The sequence below is a fragment of the Camelus bactrianus genome, unplaced genomic scaffold (genome assembly GCF_048773025.1).
Source record: "Camelus bactrianus isolate YW-2024 breed Bactrian camel unplaced genomic scaffold, ASM4877302v1 HiC_scaffold_43, whole genome shotgun sequence".
NCBI classification, from domain to species: domain Eukaryota; kingdom Metazoa; phylum Chordata; class Mammalia; order Artiodactyla; family Camelidae; genus Camelus; species Camelus bactrianus.
The window spans coordinates 4,538,660-4,557,898 of record NW_027413959.1 but is presented as its reverse complement, the minus strand read 5'-3'; the positions used below and the strand labels follow the sequence as shown (position 1 = coordinate 4,557,898).

Here is a 19,239-nt window from a genome sequence, read left to right as displayed (position 1 = left end):
AACATTGGTCTTATACTTTCAATGTTCTGTGTTTTTCTATTGCCCGTATAAACTATTTTACTTTCTTCTTTAGTAGAGATTTCAGTGACTAAGGTTGCACCGAGGTTTGAAGACATCTGTGTAAGCAGGTAGGATTTTATGGATTTTTAAAAATTACATGTTGACTAAGGGAACACAGAGAAAAGAAACAAGGCTTCTTGAGTGTCCTACTGTGGGTTAGACACCGTATTATGTACTTAGCATTTGTTACCTCATACAGTCCCCAAACAGCTTTGCAGAGTAGCTGTGCTGTTATAGCTTACTTCTAGTTAATTAGGCAACTGTAGTTTAAGGAGGTTGACTAGTTGACCCATGATTCCATGGTTAACAAGTAGTTGACCTGTGACTTAACCATCAGGCAGCCTGGCTCCCAAATCTGCTTTCTCATCCCTCAGCATAGACTTGTGTGACTTGTTTGTTTAAAGAAATGAACTCACTCATTTTTGATGTGTATTTTTCTCCAAAGTATTTCACCCAAACATGATATTGATGATTCACTGCCTCCATCAGATGGTAACTTAGATCTTGCTCCCAAGGTAAAGTGTTTTCTTGTGAAATTAATTTTTTTGCTCTGAATTTAGTTCTGTGTAGTATTTTCTCTTAAAATTTAGCAGTGTTCTGCTTATCATTGTTTTATGTTTGTATGAGAAAGTTGGTCAGAGTAAACCATTTTATGAAAATATGGCAGGTTTTTTTTTTTCTTTTCTTTTTTTTTTTACTTTGATAAATACTGAAGATGAGGCTGAAGCAAAATGGACTAGAAAATAGATTGTGACAGGAAAATTGTATTGTGGAAAGGTTTCCCACAACAGAGGAGGTGTGAAGCTTGGCCAAGGCTAAGGATTCTTTGACTTTCAAACCACACTGACAGCACTTGTATAATACTCGTGCCTCAGGGACATCTTCAGTGCACACAGCTACTTACTGTGATAATCATGGCCTCTTCCTGGGGCCTTTCAGTTCCAAAACTTACGTAGCATGTATCTTTTTTTTCCCCCTTGGACACTTTTTATTTTGGTATCAGAGAGTTGTGAGGAAAGAGGGTTTTTTTTTGTTTTTTGTTTTTGTTTTTTTTTTACTTTATTTCTATCTCTGGTTCTGCATTAAGACTAAAATAATAGTTGAAATTCTAGAAATTTAGAAATTAAAATTCTGTTTCTCAAAATCCATATTATAAAGAGATTCCTCTGTGTTTTCTTAATTATCCCATTACAAGTATATTCAAAACTCTGCATCTAACTGAAGAATACATGTTTTTCCTAAAATAACAGCCAGCTTTAAAAGTAGACTCTTAATAACAACCATATGATGAAACCTATTTCAGAATTCTTCTGTATTACAGTTTTCAAAAGTATGTCCAGTCCTCGTGTCCCATTCTAAAATTTCAAGTTTCAGACATTTTGTAGTATAGTTATTTACATATTCATCTTATAGCCCCTGCATCAGTGTACACCGCTAGAGATTAGGGAACGTAATTGTGCATTTCCTGGAGCACCTAGAATAAAGTCTTAAATGTAAGAAGCATTTTAGTATTTTTTGAATGTGAATGCATGAAGAGACATGGAATTCTGCATCATGCTGCACGTACTGTAACATGCACACTCTATCATAATGAAATCTGTTTGATGGTACAGGTAATATAATATGCGTACTATGTCATAATGAAATCTATTCAAATTCTAAAAATATGACTTAAATTTCTATTCCCTTTATTTAGGCTGTAAAAGTTCAGTTGTTATGAGAGGAAGTATGTCATAAATGCCAAGGAAGTAGATAAGAAGTATATGATAAGTAGGAAGAGGTTACAGTCTGTTTTTCAGTATCCACCAACTGTGAGCTTAGAATTTGAGATGAAAACTTTTTAACCTTCTTTTAGCCCCCTCTCATGTTCCATTAAATATATCTTTTCAAGCTATATATTATCCTTAGAATCCTGATTACCAGTTCTTTGTCTAGGTGGAAATTTGATATGTTAGGAACTTTCTAAAATCTATTTTTCTCTCTCTCTAGTAATAATTTGCAGCGTTCAGGTAGTGAGAGACGACCATGTTCAATTGAGTGACTGAGAGTGACAAAATTTAACTCTCACTTATAGTAGTATTTACAAACAAACAGTTGTAGAGTAATACAGGTCAGCATTATTGGGGATATACTATGAACAAAGGCCTTTGTTTTATATATATGTTTCATATATCATGTATTTTGATATTTTTATAAAACTTGAAGAATAATATATATACTTGCATATATAATTTATATGTTTTTATATATATAATAAAAAGGTAAAACAGAGGCTTTCACTCATGGTATATCCCTAACAATACTGATACATTCCTGATCTATTATATATAAATGCTAAAATATATATATTTCTCCACATGCCTTGTTATACTTACATTTTCCTTTTTTTCTTGCCTTAAGTTTGTACTTGACTAGTCATGTCTCATTTTTTCTTTTCTTCCTCCTCCCCACTTTTTTTTTTAATGGTTTGTCCCAAACCTAATATTTCTTTGCAGAAAACACTTCTTCAGTGTCTGTTCTTTCAGTCCATCTCACTCTGCCTCTGTGAACATATTTAGTGACAGTTTTCTGTTTACTATGTGTGTGGCTTTCACTCATGAGTCATTGCCCCTCAGAATTACTTTTGTTTTTATTCCTCTTTCTTAGAAGTAACTGAATTTGAACAATCATTTGTCTTTAGCTTTTTGGCGAATGGAATAGAAGTAGCTTATACTGTTTGTTGTTCTAACTCATCCAAATAAGATACTGCTAAAAAGTAAACTCTCATATTTCCCCCATGAGAGATCATTCACACATATATAAATCATGCAAGCATATTTCAAAATATAACAATTACTTTAAATTTCTTAATGTTAGTTTTTTCAATAGGACTGTAAACTATGAGGGATAAGTTTTTGTTCTAGATCATTTTGGTCAAGAAAGTCATCTAATGGATACCATAGTGTTTGTATAATAATCAATGAGGGGTAAAGAAAGTAACATTTTGTTACCCCTGAGGTCATCTCTCATCATCCTCACCCCATGAGAAGATGTATGTTGGTAACTGACAGACCCAGGACTTGAATCCATATCTGAATGACTCCAAAGCCAGCGCTCTTTGTGTTAGATCATCTAGGAATGGGGAATGTTACAGTTACTTTTTTCAATTTCGTATTTGTTGTTCTTAAAGCTGCTATTTTCTTCTCTAGAAAGTCCGGCATCCAAGATTCGCAAAGCTAATTCAGGCCTGGGAAGAACCCATGATAAACAGTAAGTTATTTGAAGACTATCTTTTTGTGTTTTCACTGATGAGAAATTACAGATAATTCCATCTACCATACCTTGTTTTCACTACAGCAGAGGCAAAAGATGGTGTTTTGAAACCAGGAACTAGCACCTTCTTTGAGGACAATAATTCTAATAATGAAAATGAAGATGCGGTTAGAACCTTTTCCCAACCATCAAGTGAAGTTTCAGGCTTTTCTCATCCTGCCTTCCCAGCACCGGCACCTCTCACATCTTCAGCAGTCCTTGGTGTTACAGAGGTAAGTCGTTTTGTTTTTAACTTTTCCTTCCTGTGCTTTTTCACTTACCGTCCCCCTGATTCTCATGGGGATGAAAAGGATCCTACACAGGAATGGAAGTCCTCAAGATCACAATAGAAAACAGTGTGATAACAAGAGAGGTACACGTGCAGGACTGAGATTTGTAAAGGTTGGTGGCAATAAACAGTTCTCAAATATGCCATTAAGAAAAGAAAGAATAAGAAAGCAACTGGAAAGAACGGCTGGAGGAAAGAACGGCTGGATGAATATGAAGATGGGCAGGGGTACAAAGGGGAAAGATTCATCTAATAAGGACAAGATAAATGAGTGTCAAAATGAGAGAGATGATTATACAAAAAAACAGCAGAAATAGTGGGGTTGAGAGCAGGAACTCTATAGTACAAATTATGATAGAAATTATCTCAAATTCAAATTAAGAGAAGGAAAAGTCAGCTCATGGAAAAAAGTGCTCAGACTCTTCTGAAGGAAATATAGCTGATTTTATGAACAGCAGAAAGAAAATTTGATCCTCACCTTTTTTCTTTTTGGTTATAGAAGTTTGTTTTTTAATTCAAATGTAGTTGTTGTACAGTATTATATGAGTTACAGGTGTGCAGTAAAGTGATCTGGTTATACATACCTATGTATATATCTAATTCTTTTCCTTTCTTTTCCATTGTAGTTGTGAGATATTGAATATAGTTCCCAATGGAAGTTAGTTTTAACTTGAAGTTATTTCTTTTTTTAGAAATCCTCACATTTAAATTGATGAAGTGATGTCTTATATTTAATCCAGCAAATTTTGTCTCTCCATTCTGTCCCCAGTAACTGAGTTCTAGTTTTCCATGTGACTTCTCATGCTGTTTCACACCTCGACCTTCGGCTCAGGCTGCCCTTTTTAGAACCCCCTTCACGTCTGCTCTTTGCACTGGGTCTGTCGTTTAAGACACAGTCTTGTCTTCCCAGCGTTCCCGGAGCTATTGACACGCAGCAAGTCTCTTCTCTCCTTTGTGCCCTTACTGTGTCTGTTCACTGCAGGTGTAGAGCTGTTGAATGATACTTGTCTGTGTTGATTCATTTTCATGTGTCTCTACCTCCCCTAGAATATAGAGCAGAATCTGTCTTTTATGTAGATTGCCAGCTTCTCCCAGGGTAATGCCTATGATCTGATGCATACAGTAAATATATGTTGTCTTCCTGACTGAATGACCAAGTGTAGGAATATGATGTTTTCTGAAGTTGGGTTTTTGTTACATTTTGTTTTGTTTTTATAGGAAGAAACAACAAAGCCGAAAACTGGGGGAAAAGAGAATGGCACTCGGACTATCAACAGTGTTGTAAAGGAGCAAGCAGATCATAGCAAATTGATTTCTGTTGATGGAGTACACAAAAGTGACAGAGGTGGTAAGTCAGTGAGCATCTATGGATTTTCTTCTCTGTTTAAAACTAATGTGGTTGGAGGGGGGAGGGTATAGCTCAGTGGGAGAGCGCATGCCTAGCATGCACGAGGTCCCGGGTTCAATTCCCAGTGCCGCCATTAAAAAAAAAAAAAAGCTAGTGTAAAAAATCTAAAGTGTGTAGATCCAAATATGATATCCATTTCTTAAGTGTTTTTCTTTTGCCGTCTTCTTTCATAAATACCCCAACTACGACCAAGTTTTCTTCCAGAAAATGCTTCAACCTTCTGAAATTCTTTTCTGCCACTTTAATTTATTGACATATTCATGAATCAAGATAGACATATATATATTTAAAATTCCCAGTGGTATGTGTTCTCATTAATGTATTCGTGACTGCATTTTGTAGGCGCAACTTCAGCTTTAGGATTAGAAGAAAAGGAAGATGTCAAATCACCCTTGGATTCTGAGGTGCTGCCTTCTATTATTATTTTCAGATATAAGCATTGCGTGATATTAAAACATAAATGGAGGGATGTTCTGACTTCACTTTCTCACTTCTGCATTTTCCCAGCAAAATTTTTTCCTCATTTTAACCCACACTTAGTAAAGTCATTCCGTGCTACATGTCATACCACTGCAGAGTGCACTTCTGTTAATTTTCCAGACTCACATAATGAAACTGGTGTATGTAGTGCAAAAGCCAAGGCTTAGAAGTCACAGGGAATCGGTTTGGGTTCTGAAGTTACCTTTTCTAAAAACTAAAAATAATTCTTGATCAGCCTGTGACCAGATGTTTGTTTCTTTGTTATAAATGAATGTGTAAAACTCCTAGTGAGATTGAGAGAGAAACAGGTTGTACTAAAAAAAAAACACGGTGTTTTTGTTTGTTTGTTTAACCACTTTGTCCTTGAAAAGACAGTGCCTGTGACTTGAAAGTACTATTATATTTGGATTGTCAAGTAGATCTGCAATGAACATTTCAGGAGAAGCAAAAGCAAGGGGAATAGTAATAAATATGTGGGGTTAAAATACCAGCAGTTTGGTTTAGTGATGTTTTACTGAGGACAGCGCAGTTTGGGTAGGGAATAGCGTGCACTGAGTACCTCTATGGCGACCGGACTTCAAGGAAGCTAAGTGCAGGGTAGTGATGACCTATTCCAAGGTGACAGCCATGGAAAGAGGTAAGAAGAGCCTGAATTCTTGGATCTCGGCAGCTCCTGCCTAGTGGCACAGCACTGTATTTGAAGTCAGCAGACGTAGCATCCTGGTTCTGACCCACTGTGGGATCTTGGAAAAACTTGTCTGACTTATTTGAATGTCAGTGACCTCGTTCAAAAACATGGTACTGATACCTACCTCTCAGGTTATGTGTCATGAACAAAACTGGTAACAAATGTGAAAACACGTTGTCAACTGTAAAGGGTGCTATAGAAATGTAAGAGAATGAGCACAGTGGCCACTAGGGACCTAGTGAAATGCTGAGGACACTTTTTTAAAATCTGAAGGACAATAAAATGGGAAAGTTAGAGTGGGCGCGGGGATTTCTCATTTGGGCTATGTTGAGTGTCGGTAGACTATTATCGGACATCTCCGATAGGTATATAGTGCTTTGGTACTTGAAGCCCTCTGGGGAATTTAGACGTTTTGACCTTAAATAAATTCCTGTTCCTGAACACCAGCTATGCACCAGGCAGTTAGACATTGAATGTAGCAGTTGAGGGGTTAGGCTGTAGTGGCAGGAACAGAAGAACAAATAAACAGGAACCCTTTATCAGGGACAGTAAGTCCTTCACATAAGGAACGTGGAGAGCGTTAGGTTAGACAACAGTGGGGGAGTTTGTAGTTAGGACGGGGGTGGAGTAAGGGTGGAATTTAGGTAGTCAGAAAAGAGCTGAGTGTGACCAAAGCTGCCAGATGATGGACAGGAAGGAGAAAGTCACACAAAGGTCCAGGGGAGGGATGTTCCAGACAGAACAGCGGGTCCTGTCTGCTCATCACGGTGCTCCAGCATCTTGGAGTGGCCAGGAAGCAGTGAGTGGGTAACCGTCCTTAGAATCACTGTTATTGCTGTGTGTAGAGAAGAGAGAATGTGCATCATAAGGGCCTGGCACATGCAGGTGGTCGCTAAACAGTGTTCTTATTCTTCCCTTGTTACAGTAAAGCTTATGGTACTTTTTTGAAGAGCTGCATAGCTACATTTAAAATTTTTCTGCTGTTAATTTAAACAAATGTTTTTCTTTCTACTTTGGTACTTTATTCAACTATTTTCCCTATCAATAAAAGTTTTATCAAATAATAGATTCTGCTAAGCCTTTGTTTACTGAAATGTAGCAGTTTCCACAGTGTTCTGTTAATACTCAACATGACAGACTCGAAGGCTTCTTTTCATGCCATGTGTGTTATTTTAATACTAAACACAATATGTGTACTAAGAAACATTTTAAATTTATAGCACATTTATTAAAGAATATTTAAATATGTATATTTTTAATTGTATTTTTTATTGAAGTGTAGTCAGTTTATAATGTTAGCTTCAAGTGTACTGCAAAGCAATTCAGTTACACATATAAAAATACATATTTTTTTCAAACGTCCTCTTCTTTTGTCGAGGAATGCAAAATGGAATTAGGTGTTTTGAAGTTAATTCTTTGTTGAAATCTGCATGTAAGTCAGTATTTTGTCTGTGAAAATATTTGCTCTAGATTTCCATGCTCAGTTTACAGAGTCAAAAGCCAACTGAAGATAAAAGATAGACTTGATCTGAAGAGTGTATATGAAATTTTCTATTTAAATGTTTGGGTTTCCAGGATATGCTTATTTTGTTTTCGAGTCTAATTGCTTTTAAAGTAGGAAATTAAAAAAAGAGTAATAAGGTAGGAAACGCAGGTATTTTCTTAGAAAGGGATCAGGAAATCTTTATGTAATTCATTATTAATATTAATTTTAACAGAGTATCTCCGAGATTCAACTTCTGAACTGTGTTGATAATTTATCTGGAGCTGCAGGTCGAGGAGAAAAAAATACATTAAATGGACAAATAGAAAGTAAGTACTGTATTTTATTTTAAAAAAGTCATTTTACAGAACGTTGATTTAAAACATGGATTTGGATCTATTCTCTCAGCCAAAGAAAATCACCTGTTGAACATATAGTGAGAAAAAAGAGGAGAAAAGGAAGTAAATTGTATATCTTACCAGGTGTCAGCAACAGATTAAACTAGAATGCTGTTTAAGGAGCTCAGTTGTTAGCTTTCTTTCAAGATGCTCTGTGACCTGAGGACAGTCAGGAAACCAGGAGGAGGGAAGGAGGGAGTGAAGAATGAGGGAGGTATAGAGGAGGGGACTAAATGAAGGAAAAAGGGGGGGGGTCCCTGGCAGGAGTTGGTAATGTAGAATAGTTCTTTAGAAGAAGGAAGAGAAGAGTGTTTGAAATGAGACGGGTATGAAGTGAGCTGCTTCCAGCACCAAAGCTTGTCCGGGAAGCACAGCAGGATGTCTCACTCCCTCGTCCCCCCGACCATTAGGAAGGCGGCGAGGACGGCGGTACCTGATCATGCAGAGCTGGGTGTGCCTGCCGTGGGTGAGCACAGGCGTGTGTGGTCAACTGTCAATGCCTGGACCTTTGTGTCATGCAGCGTGTTGCTGCCTTATAGGATGGTGTCTCATAGGCCAACAGAAGAGTGGGAAAGAGGAAGAGAGCAGGGTGCCTTCCGGGGAGGTCAGGGGAGCTGGAGCCTGGTAAAGAGTCCCCTGAAAAGTCTGCAACTCCTGATGCAGCTTTTGGGGAAGTGTTACAGTGAGACGCATGCGGCTGGATTTCAGAGGGATGAGTTAAGTCCGAGTGCTGTAGAAGCAGACTCGGTATAGACTGGAGTTTCTCAAATTTTAGTCACCTGGGGACCCAGTGAAAAGTGCACATTCTGAGCAGTGGGTCTGCGTTTCTAGCAAGCTCTTAGGTGATGCCCTTGTTTCTGGTCTTCAGATCACACTCAGAGGGTAGACTTGTGTTTACGGGAGTCTGGAAGAAGAGCCACTGGGGAGTTAAAGACAACAGCAACAAGGAAAAGCATGATTTTGTTTTTCTTTCTGAGCACGTTCATAGCCAGAGGGAGGCAAAGAGTTGAAGTAGAAATTAGAGATGTAAGATAGTGCTGCTAAGCAGAGAGGAAAAAGAAGTGGTGGGGATCGTCCATCAAAAGAATAGAAAAGGGGAAGAATTAAGACCACAGGTGTAGATGTACCTTTGAAGAGGAAAGTGAAAGGAAGGAAGGAGGAAAAAAAGGCAGCAGGTAGGTGATCTTGGAATTGAGGAGGAAACTTGAGAGAACTCCTTTTCGATGGCGTCAGTGTATTTGCACTGAAGCCAGATTAGATCTTTGCCACTCCAGAGAATACTGGAATCAGGAGGGGGCCTAGAATTGGGGTAAACCACAGCCACTCCTCCTATCAGGCTGCGAAGATATATGTTGTATTAGTATTTGTTATTCAAATGAGATTAACTTGAATATGAAGCATTGACTGCTTTTTTTTTGTTTGTTTCAGGATACCTAATTTTTTGATAAGATAGTTGTTTCACAAAAATCCTTGTAAACATTAGCCTGATTTACCAAACCAAACTAATTTTGGAAACAAAAGAAATTAATAGGGTTCATTCCATAAATGCTAACGTTGTTATTTTCAGTGAATACGGCACAGGTTTTGAAATATAAAAGACTTTTAGTATCTAATAATTCTGTGGCAATTAAAATTTTTTTTGATCACCAGATTTCAATATTGAAAACTCAGTATACATTCTTTCTTGCATGAGTGGATCAAGAAACTTGGATGGCTAGAGGATCCAAGAAATGTAGGCATACCAACAGCCCATGTGGGTATGGGAAAAATATTTTTATGAACTATTATTCTACAAGTGTGTATCCAAGCTGATCAATTCATATCACTTTCTCTGACGAGAAGTGAATTGCACATACAAATGGACTGCCGTCACAGCTGTGGACTTCCTAAATCGCAGAACGAATTGAAGAGTATGATAAGTACTTGTAGACTCATGGTGTCAGGCGCACGAAAGATGTGCTGCTGCGTTTTACCGTCAGCTTTCACATTTGTCTTCTTGGAGCCGTGACTTGTTCCTCTGATTGGAGATCGCGTTTCTCCTCAGGCAGCAAGTTCACACTGGTACATGTGCACGTTTCTGTTTTATAAATAAGTCACTTGAAACATAATCGTGCTTTTGAGATCTTAACTGCATGTTCTGTTAAGCCTGTATTCCTGCTCTTCATTGAGTGTCTATAATGGACTCATGTTTCTGTCTTGTTGCTGTCCTAACTGCCCCTGAAAAACAAGACACCGAAACCTAACGTGTCCATTTCCAAAGCAAGCATGAGGATTGCACTCAGTACTAACTGTGTGAATGGATAGTTGGCTTTCATATTTACATATAATTGATTATGTGTCCCTTTTGGCTTTTAGATTCTACTGAAAAATATCCTCACTTGAAGGTAAAAACTTTTATACTTTTATCTTGATTTTTTTTTTTAATGAGGGTACTGGGAATTTAGCTTAGGACCTCATGCACTGCTAAGCAGGCACTCTACCACTGAGCTAGACCCCCCCCGAATTATTACTACAGATTGTATCAAATGTACATTATTAATCGGTTTGTTTCAAAAACCATTCAGCCTGCAGTTGGAGTGAAAGATTCTGTTCCTAATAAAACAGGAGAAATGAAGAATTTACAAACATTCAAATCAGGTAAATTTTGCAATACAAATTTAAGTCTGAAGAGAAGTACAGTCTTCTTATTCCTAATTCCTTTTATTTCTTCAAATTTAATTGAAAGATGACATAAATGCGGCAGATGTTATTATTGGTATCCATGTTTGAAAAATATATATAAGCATAAGAAATAGACTTTTAAAATGTCAGCTTTGACTTGGATGTTTCTGTTGATGCTGGGAGACACTAAAGTGCTCAGCTTGGAGTCCCTATACTTCTCAGGGATTCTGAGAGATTGATTATTAGGTTCTAAGATTTTTCCAGAGTTTTAAAATGCTTAATTGAATTCTGACCTTTATGTAGGGTAAAGCTTCACTTGCTAACATGTCAGTCATATTTGACTTTATTTCATCTAGTGCTATCACATTGATGATATTTATTTATTTCTGTATTTATTTATTAATGAAGGTCCTAGGGATTGAACCCAGAACCTTGTGCATGCTAAGCATGTGCTCTACCAGAGTTATTTCCCTAGCCCAAAGGTCTTAAGCCAACTGGATGTTTTGATTAGCATGCTCTCTCTCTCTCTCTCCCTCTCCCTCTCTCTCCCTCTCTCTCTCTCTGTGTGTGTGGTGTCTTTGATTATTAAAAATGATGGAAGTAATTAGTCCTACCTTAATGTTTGGTAGATACGATCTTTTAAAACAATAATCCTAAAAGTTTTTGGATTTAGGATATTTTTTATACTATTAAAAATTATTGAGAATTCTGAAGAACTTTTAAGTGGGTTGTATCTATTGATGTTTAGTATATTAGAAAATAGAACTGAAAAATTAAAAAACAAGCACACACAAACATTCCATTAGCCATTAGAGCTATGATGTTACCACATGTCATGTGTCTGGAAACCTCCACTGCACACTTAACAAAAAATGAGAATGAAAATAGCATTCAGTATTATTGTGAAAATAGTTTTGACCTCCTGGACTCCCTAGATGGAGGGAACATGGGGCTTCAGGGCTTCTCAGATGACACTTGAGAACTGCTGTTTTAAACAGGGTTCATGGGTGTGAAATAATAAAGGGGCCCTTGTGATGAAGTGGGCTTTAAAGTTCACTTATACATTTCTTGCCTTTTTTTCTTTAACTTGTCTTAAAAAGTTTGAATCTGACAACTTAATTCTTTTTAAAAAAGGAAAACATTTTTGTTATATATTTCCTGTCTCGTGGCACTCTGTACTCTTTGGACCTAGTTTGTACCTAGATTTACCCTATTTTTATATGGAAAAAATTAGTCACTCAAGGCTATCCTTTCTTATATAAATTTATGATGTTTATCCACGGCTTAAGAATTCTGAAGATATTGGTACATTGAGGAAAGACTGTCTCATTGTAATTTAAGTAGTACCATTCAGTAAAAGTTTTCTTAAAGCCCACGTCTCTAGGACTCAATACTGTCATGCATATTTAAACATCCAGTAAATGGCTGGTTAGACATACATTTTGTTAATGAAAAAATTCATATGTTGAAGAATCATAATTATTCCTAAAGCTCTTATGGAATATTGACTGTTTTATAGAGAGTGATGAGTGAATCCAAATTAGTAATACTAGAAAATTAAACTTAGAAAAAAGAGACAGTGGTTCCCTATATGAACAGCAATGACATGTAAAGTACAACCAGCTGGGAAGGAGCAGTGTGTTTGGGGGAGAGGAGGGCTTGGGGCTGCGGATGTGGGGCTGCTGCTCTGGGAAGAGAATTTGTAAAAGTTTGTATTGTTATTCACATTCTAATAAGTGGAAACTTTGTTTTCAGGTTCTTCAGACTGGGATTCTACTAGTCTGAGCCTCAATAATAAGGCTGGTCAAAGAGCCGAGCATTTGAAAGTTGACAAATGTCCGTTGGTATCACAATCAGTGACCACAAACCAGTCAGCACCCACAGAACTGAGGCAGACGGCCCTGGTAGATAAAGACCGGGTGAATATTGGAGCCGTGTCTCTGTCAGAAAATGCAGCGCTCCGTGGCCTGTGTGAGTCACAGCTGCCAGAGAAGAGAAGCAGCAAAGAAGGTAATAAAGCAGCATAGAGAACTAGCCATAGTCTACCTGTGCGTGGCTTCACCACACTCCGACTTTGCAGAAATCATTTTGTGGCAGGATCTCCTTTGTGTTTACTCCTTTTATGCAACCTACAACCAGACAATACCTTTTGGCATGACATTTACATTCATCCTCTGACCAAAGCAACATATTAAATAGCAAAGAGAATTAGGTGAAAGTAAGTTCGTTCAGAGTAGTATTTAGCACACTCCTGAGAGTGGGTAGGAGGATGATGTCTAGAGCTTTGTGAGTAGTTGGGAAACCTAGGTGGACATCCAAAGATTCCCTTCTCAAAGTATGGTTTCTTAGCTTTATTTTTATCTAGCTCTGAATTTATAAATATTTGTTATAGCTATAGTCAGTGTAACTGAAAAAGCACCTCTGCAACTAAATATCAAAGTATTTCTAGTATATTCTCTGCCTTTCTGTATTTTAGAAGTGGCTTTCCCAGCAGTAGTGGCAGTCATTGGGATTTTGCTACACAGGACCTCCTTCTTAACTGTGTCCACACAGTATATCAGCTTGTTTTATTATTTTTAATGGATTGATGGGTCGAAAAGGATATTGGTTTTTAAGGAGTGCTTTATCACTTAAAAATAATATATGGGATATCAATTCTAATTCTTCTAGGATACCCAGTCTGTTGATTAACCATATCTAATATGGGTTCTACTTTATATACCAATGAATTTAGTGCCTTAATCAGTGATATAATCAGAGCTGTAGTAATAAGTCATACAATATTTTTTCTGCTCCTATAGTTTTATCTTTTCTTTCCTTACCTGCAGAATTAATGTTGTATTTACAAAAGATTCTCAGTTATCTCCTATAGTAGTGACTACAAGCTCTAAACTCAAAGTTTTTCTAATAAATACTGTTTATACACAGATACTTTTAAGAGTTTGTTCTCTACAGCATGGGAGCAAAGAGGATAGACATGTAAAGAAATAGTTTACAGTTCAGCTGGTGAAGACACACTAGAAAAATCTGTGAGGTACCAAGGTAGCTCCAAGGAAAGAGATCCCTGTGTCTCTGTGGAAAGACAGCTGCAATCAAGGAGGACTTCACAGAGCAGCTGAGTCTTCAAAGAGGAAAAGGAACTTGTCAGAACAATAGAGGGAAACATTTCAGGTTAAGGAAAGATAAAAGCATAAAAAGTAACAGTAATTTTGGAAACCATGAATAACATTGCTCTTGAAGCTTGGTATGTTGTTAAAAAGGTACTTTTAGGAGGGGAGAATAGAGTCTATCGTGACTTTGTATATTTCTACTGTATTTTTAAATTTTGTTTTATTTCTCTTTATTTTGTTCATGTCTGGTGAATCAATTTGTGAGTGAAACTTTGAGATGTTTGTATGCCTTTATCTGGTAACATCTAGTATTTCCCAAATAGTTTGTTGAAGTTTTAGATAGTTAGAAGTAGTTCTTAAAGAAGTAAATATCCAGCTAAAGATTAAGCTTAATTTAAACTGTCAATTGATGAAATGTTTGTTTTTATAAAGATGATGCCTTTTATCTAGCTGTTCTAAGTAGTGAAGTTTAACTAAGCATATTCATTTTTCAGCAGACCCAGACTTACAAAGGGCATCTGAGGAAGAGCAAGAAAGACTTGATGGGAGTGAAAATAACCTCTCACAGGTATGTGAAAATGTAAATTTAAACTTCTGGTTTATATTGTTTTCTGTGCTTTAATAACAGTTATTCAAATTCAAAAGAAATTGCCTTTCAAACTAGACTTTTAGAGTCAATAAATAATTATTTAATATTTAGTTTTGAATAGCATTTTATCTAATTACAAAACTTAAAGTATTGTTAGGATCTATAGCAATTTATAGTTAAATTTTATCCTTGGAATTGAGGCAAAAAACCTTCCTGAATATTGTTTACTTCTTCCATTTTTATAATTTCCACACATGATAAAGAAGGTGATATCAAATATTAAATCATGTGATATAAGCAGTTGAAATTGTAAATAATATAGCAGTGATGGCCACCGAGTTAGTTTCATGTAAGGAACAGTCATTCCCAGTGGTCCAAAATTTGCAGTTTCAAATTGCAAGTCATTGATGCCAAGATGAAAGATTTCTTCTGTCTTGTGATCTCTATGTAATCGATTTCAGAATCTACAATCAGGGAGAGAATAGGGGTCATAGAGTCAACCCAACTGCCTAGTAAGAGAATCAAACCTTCCAGGATTGGACCTTTATTGTTAGGGAAGAAACAAAAACTTTCTAATTTATTTCATTTCAGGGTAGGAAACCAATAAATATTATTAAAAATGCTTTCATTCACTCTCACTAGTGAATGTTAGAGTATAATATAACTCAGTGGATGCAGAGAATACATATTGAGATAGATCACTATCATAGTGTATTGTTTGCATTAAAATTCAGGAATTTGTTCCTCTTTCTGATTGATGTTAATTGATTTTGGCACCTAATAATTTACAGTTTGCTTATTCTCCAGTTATTAGTCCTTTAAAAAAAATCTTTACATGCACTGGAGGGGCTCACTATTTAAAGTACGAGAGGTGAAATATTTTTTAGTGAGGAAATCTTTGTAATGTTAAAAATCTAATCTCTTAAATCTTGGTAGATTTAACACGTGTGAATTGTTTAGTTCAAACAAACAGTGACAAAGTTAGGTTTCTGAGTTCCTGTTTTTCTCCTATTTCAAGGCTAAGGCAAGTTATGTTTCACTTCTTAGTTTGTGAGTAGCCCAACATACATTACGAAGTTTGTTAAATTTTAATTATTTTCTAATTTTTCTTTATCTGTACTTGACTACTTAAGGATAAATGTGCTTCACAAGCACGTACTGTGAAAGAAAAGAAATCTGAAGATCAAATCAACCAGATTAATCTTTCACTTGTGCATCTGCAAAAAACGCCTAGAGAACCAGAAGTGAATAAGGAAAATGACAGAAAGGACGTACCTGTATCTTCAAAACATTCTTGTGTGGAGAAGCATGAGGACATGTGGGTCAAACAAGGCAAATTCGACTGGAAACATAATTCAGAATTTATCACAAAGAAGTCAAACCAGAAAATGAGTAAAATCCATGAAAAAGGCAAAATTACTTTTCATCATAAGGTAGTGCCGCTACCTGACAACTCTGAACTACATGGTGACTTAAAGGAACTACCTTCCAACGTGACAGATAATACATTTGATTTTGAGGAAAAGGATGCACCTGGAGCCTCTGTCTCTATAGGATTCCAGGCAGTCTCTGAACACAAAGAGCCCAGACTTAAAAATGTATTTCCATGTTATTCCAAGTCTGAGTCAAGAAAGTATGGTTGCCAGTCATCTTCAAAACTTTATTTAAATGAAAATAAGTTGGATGAAAATGATAAGCCAGACATTGAACACGTTTTTAACAAAACTGAGGAGAGTTTTCGTAATGACAGAGAAAATGAAGTAAGGAACCGAGTTCCATTTACAGTGAATGAAGACCAAGAATTTGCTACAAAAAGAAAACCAAAAAGGAGCCAAAATACTCACTGGAAATCAGACATTGGATGTGCACCTCAGGTAAGTGACCCAAAAAGCCTTTTTGGTTTGTGGCTGACCTCTCCAGTGAGATGAAACACATGATTCAAATAGAAAGTCACAATATGTCTGCTGTTTCAAATACTTGTAAGAAAACCAAACCAATACAAGACCAGCTCCAGAAGCCATTGCTTGCAGATAACTGCGGTGCTAGTAATTCTAAAATCATGGACCCTGAATTAGGAAATGTGAGTTCTTCTCCATCAAATGGTAACAGAACATCCAAAGTATATCTAAAAGAGTTACACCAAGATATGGAAAGGTTTAACAATGAGGTAGGCATGTTACAAGTAGAATTCCTGGCTTTGGAAAAAGAAAATTCAGCTTCAAAAAGAGGTAGAGGTTCCTTTGCTACTGCTCTTGTTTTTTTCTCTATATCAATAATCTCTTCCATTCTGATCCATACTTGATCTGATTTTCCACTTAGGAAAATAGCCTATGTATAAAATGGGGTCATCTAAATATGTAATCGTGTAGAAACAGACTATTTCTGCCATCTAAATAACAGGAACTCAGGGAAGTATTTTCCTGGGTTTTGTTCCTTAATCAACCTAAGTCTCTGTGCCAGTCTTTCGTATGAAGTGGGAAAGTAATTTAGCTTTGTGCCACATGACCTTCTGAGCCGGAATAAACGCAAGTGAAATAGCTTAAGAAATATAATATGCTCAAGGGTTTTGTTTTTTTGTTTTAATCTATTGGCTTAAATGTAAGTTGCACATCCATAGAATGGGAAGGAAGCAGTGACTGAGAGAAGGGATATAAGCACACGCTCTCACTAAACTGATCCGTGTGTTGTGCGTTAGTGAGTGCAGGCTTCTCTGTTTTACTGATCACTGGACACTTAGAATTCCATCATGGTCACTTTGAGATATTCTTAAGAATACATGTGCTCCCACATACTCTTGAGTCACCACTTCCGGGTGTTTCTGTTGAGGCAGACACTTACATTATATTATTTAATAAAATGTAGGAAGTTTTGACATGTATGATTCTATCATATAGGTAGTATGAACCCACAGCAAAAAAAATTCACTATTTATCTCCAAAGGAGAAAACTTGAGTTTTGAGAAACTTGAGTTTTGAGATGCACTGAATGATTTTTTTTAGTTCTAGTAATAGATTTTTAAAATGTGTGTGTTCTTTTGTGTGAGGTGCAAAGAGTGTTAAAGATGGAAATCTGAAGGTGTTCCCCTTTAATAGAAAAAGATGAGCCCTGCCCCCGACTTTGCCGAAGTCACACTTATCTGATCAATTTGATGAATTTATTTGGTAGCTTATTAGATTCAGTGTTACAGAATTGTATCATCTCTTTTGACACCGTAAAATGCTGGGGAATACTGCTTTAGGGAACTTGGACAAATCACTTAACCTTTCTTGGTTGTGTTCCTGTTTTCAGTAAACAGTGGGGCTAAGGTAGATCACTCATTACTCCTATGCCGTCTAGCTATAAAATGGCCATGGTTACTGAATGTGAAATTGGGAAGCATTATTCCTTCTGCAGAATTCCACACTAACTGGCAATTCATCAGTTTCACTCTGCTCCTTTCGGTAAACATGGGTTTATATGTTTTATTAAACACCACATTTTGATACCCCGGGATCCAAATGAAACAAGAATTATAAAAAGTAGTGGGGAAAGGATAGCTTTAGCACAGAAAGAAGAATGTTTCCTTTCTGTTACTGAAGCACCAAGGTTCAACATCTTCTAAATCTGGCTGTTTAATACAAAATCTTGGTGGTAAAGACAGAAGAGGACAAATTTTATGCCTTTGTCTTTCTATTTCTCTGTCTCTGCCATTCACATGGGGAAGAGTGGATGTAAGAGCACAACATTCAGAAAGTCCTTTTTGAAATTTTGGAAATTCTGTTTCTTTTCCTCAAACAGAAAGAAGCAGAATTTACAAACATTCCAATGACTTGAAATGATAAAAATTAAAATAAGCACAAAAATATCTTAATCAATTGAAATCAGGGCAAACTCTGAGTCAAATGATAAAGTGAATGATAACAAAGTCTTTATAATGAATAAAGTAATAATTACCCTTTGTATCAAACTTTCACTGAAGGTTGAAGTAGAAGAGAACAGGAGCAAAAGTGGTGAACTGAAAGGATCAGAAACCATATGTGATGGCAGCTATCATGAAGGATTAACTCAGCAGAGGAAGAGGGGAAAAACTGATGACCAGCGGTTTCCTGCTCTGCAGAAAGGAGATTCTGATAGGTAAGCCTATATCAGTATTCAGCAGTAGGTAATTATTCTTTTCCTATATGTTGTTCAGAATTTCTTCCCAGACTCATCTCTCTACTTGCTTCCATATATTTTGTACTCTTCCTTCCAGGTTCCTAGGACACACCTAAATGCCATGTGCCTAATCTTTGTGCTCACATTCTAATCTCTTAATCTCTTAAGTAGAATAATTTCCTCCTGTCTCTTTTGCTCATGATTCCTGTTTATTTCCCCTCTTCTGTAAAGCCTTCCTCATGCTCACTTTACTTTCATATGTCAGCTCTTGCGTATCACATTGTATCATAATTGTAAATCTGTCTTTGAAGCAAGAATTTGTGTTTCCTTGCATATGGTTGGCACTTGTTAACCATTTTGTGAATTAATAAATGATTGAAGATGGGTAAGAGTTGGAATTTTACAAAAATTGTTTTTTTTTTAATTTATCAGTAGAATTATATTTTAAAAATAGGCTTTTTTATGGATTGTTTTAAAGTAGCTGTCCTGGCTTGCACATGAAGGGAGTAAAGAATGAAAGTGGAAAACGGACATTAAAAGCATCTGTGACTTCACGTGTATTTGCGAAGACTGCCTCGCTGGCTGGTGGTCTCCTACACAGGAATGACAACAGCAGTTTAAGTGAAGGAGATCAAGGTTGTGGCAGGT

General features: G+C 36.6%; 1 protein-coding gene across 9 annotated transcripts in view; it reads left to right on the top strand.

Moving 5' to 3' along the window:
* Positions 1 to 19,239, top strand: part of LOC141576894 (coiled-coil domain-containing protein 144A-like) — a 49,481-nt gene that overhangs the window by 3,758 nt on the left and 26,484 nt on the right. For 3 of the 9 annotated variants that reach the window (XM_074360265.1, XM_074360261.1, XM_074360267.1), the window contains exons 3-16: positions 74 to 128; positions 506 to 575; positions 3,249 to 3,309; positions 3,397 to 3,584; positions 4,859 to 4,988; positions 5,391 to 5,452; positions 7,935 to 8,028; positions 10,453 to 10,481; positions 10,662 to 10,734; positions 12,514 to 12,768; positions 14,363 to 14,436; positions 15,591 to 16,331; positions 18,416 to 18,570; positions 19,070 to 19,237. In XM_074360265.1, coding sequence (XP_074216366.1) covers positions 74 to 128; positions 506 to 575; positions 3,249 to 3,309; positions 3,397 to 3,584; positions 4,859 to 4,988; positions 5,391 to 5,452; positions 7,935 to 8,028; positions 10,453 to 10,481; positions 10,662 to 10,734; positions 12,514 to 12,768; positions 14,363 to 14,436; positions 15,591 to 16,331; positions 18,416 to 18,570; positions 19,070 to 19,237 — 2,155 coding nt within the window. The other 6 variants (XM_074360264.1, XM_074360263.1, XM_074360262.1 and 3 more) reach the window with 6 other exon arrangements.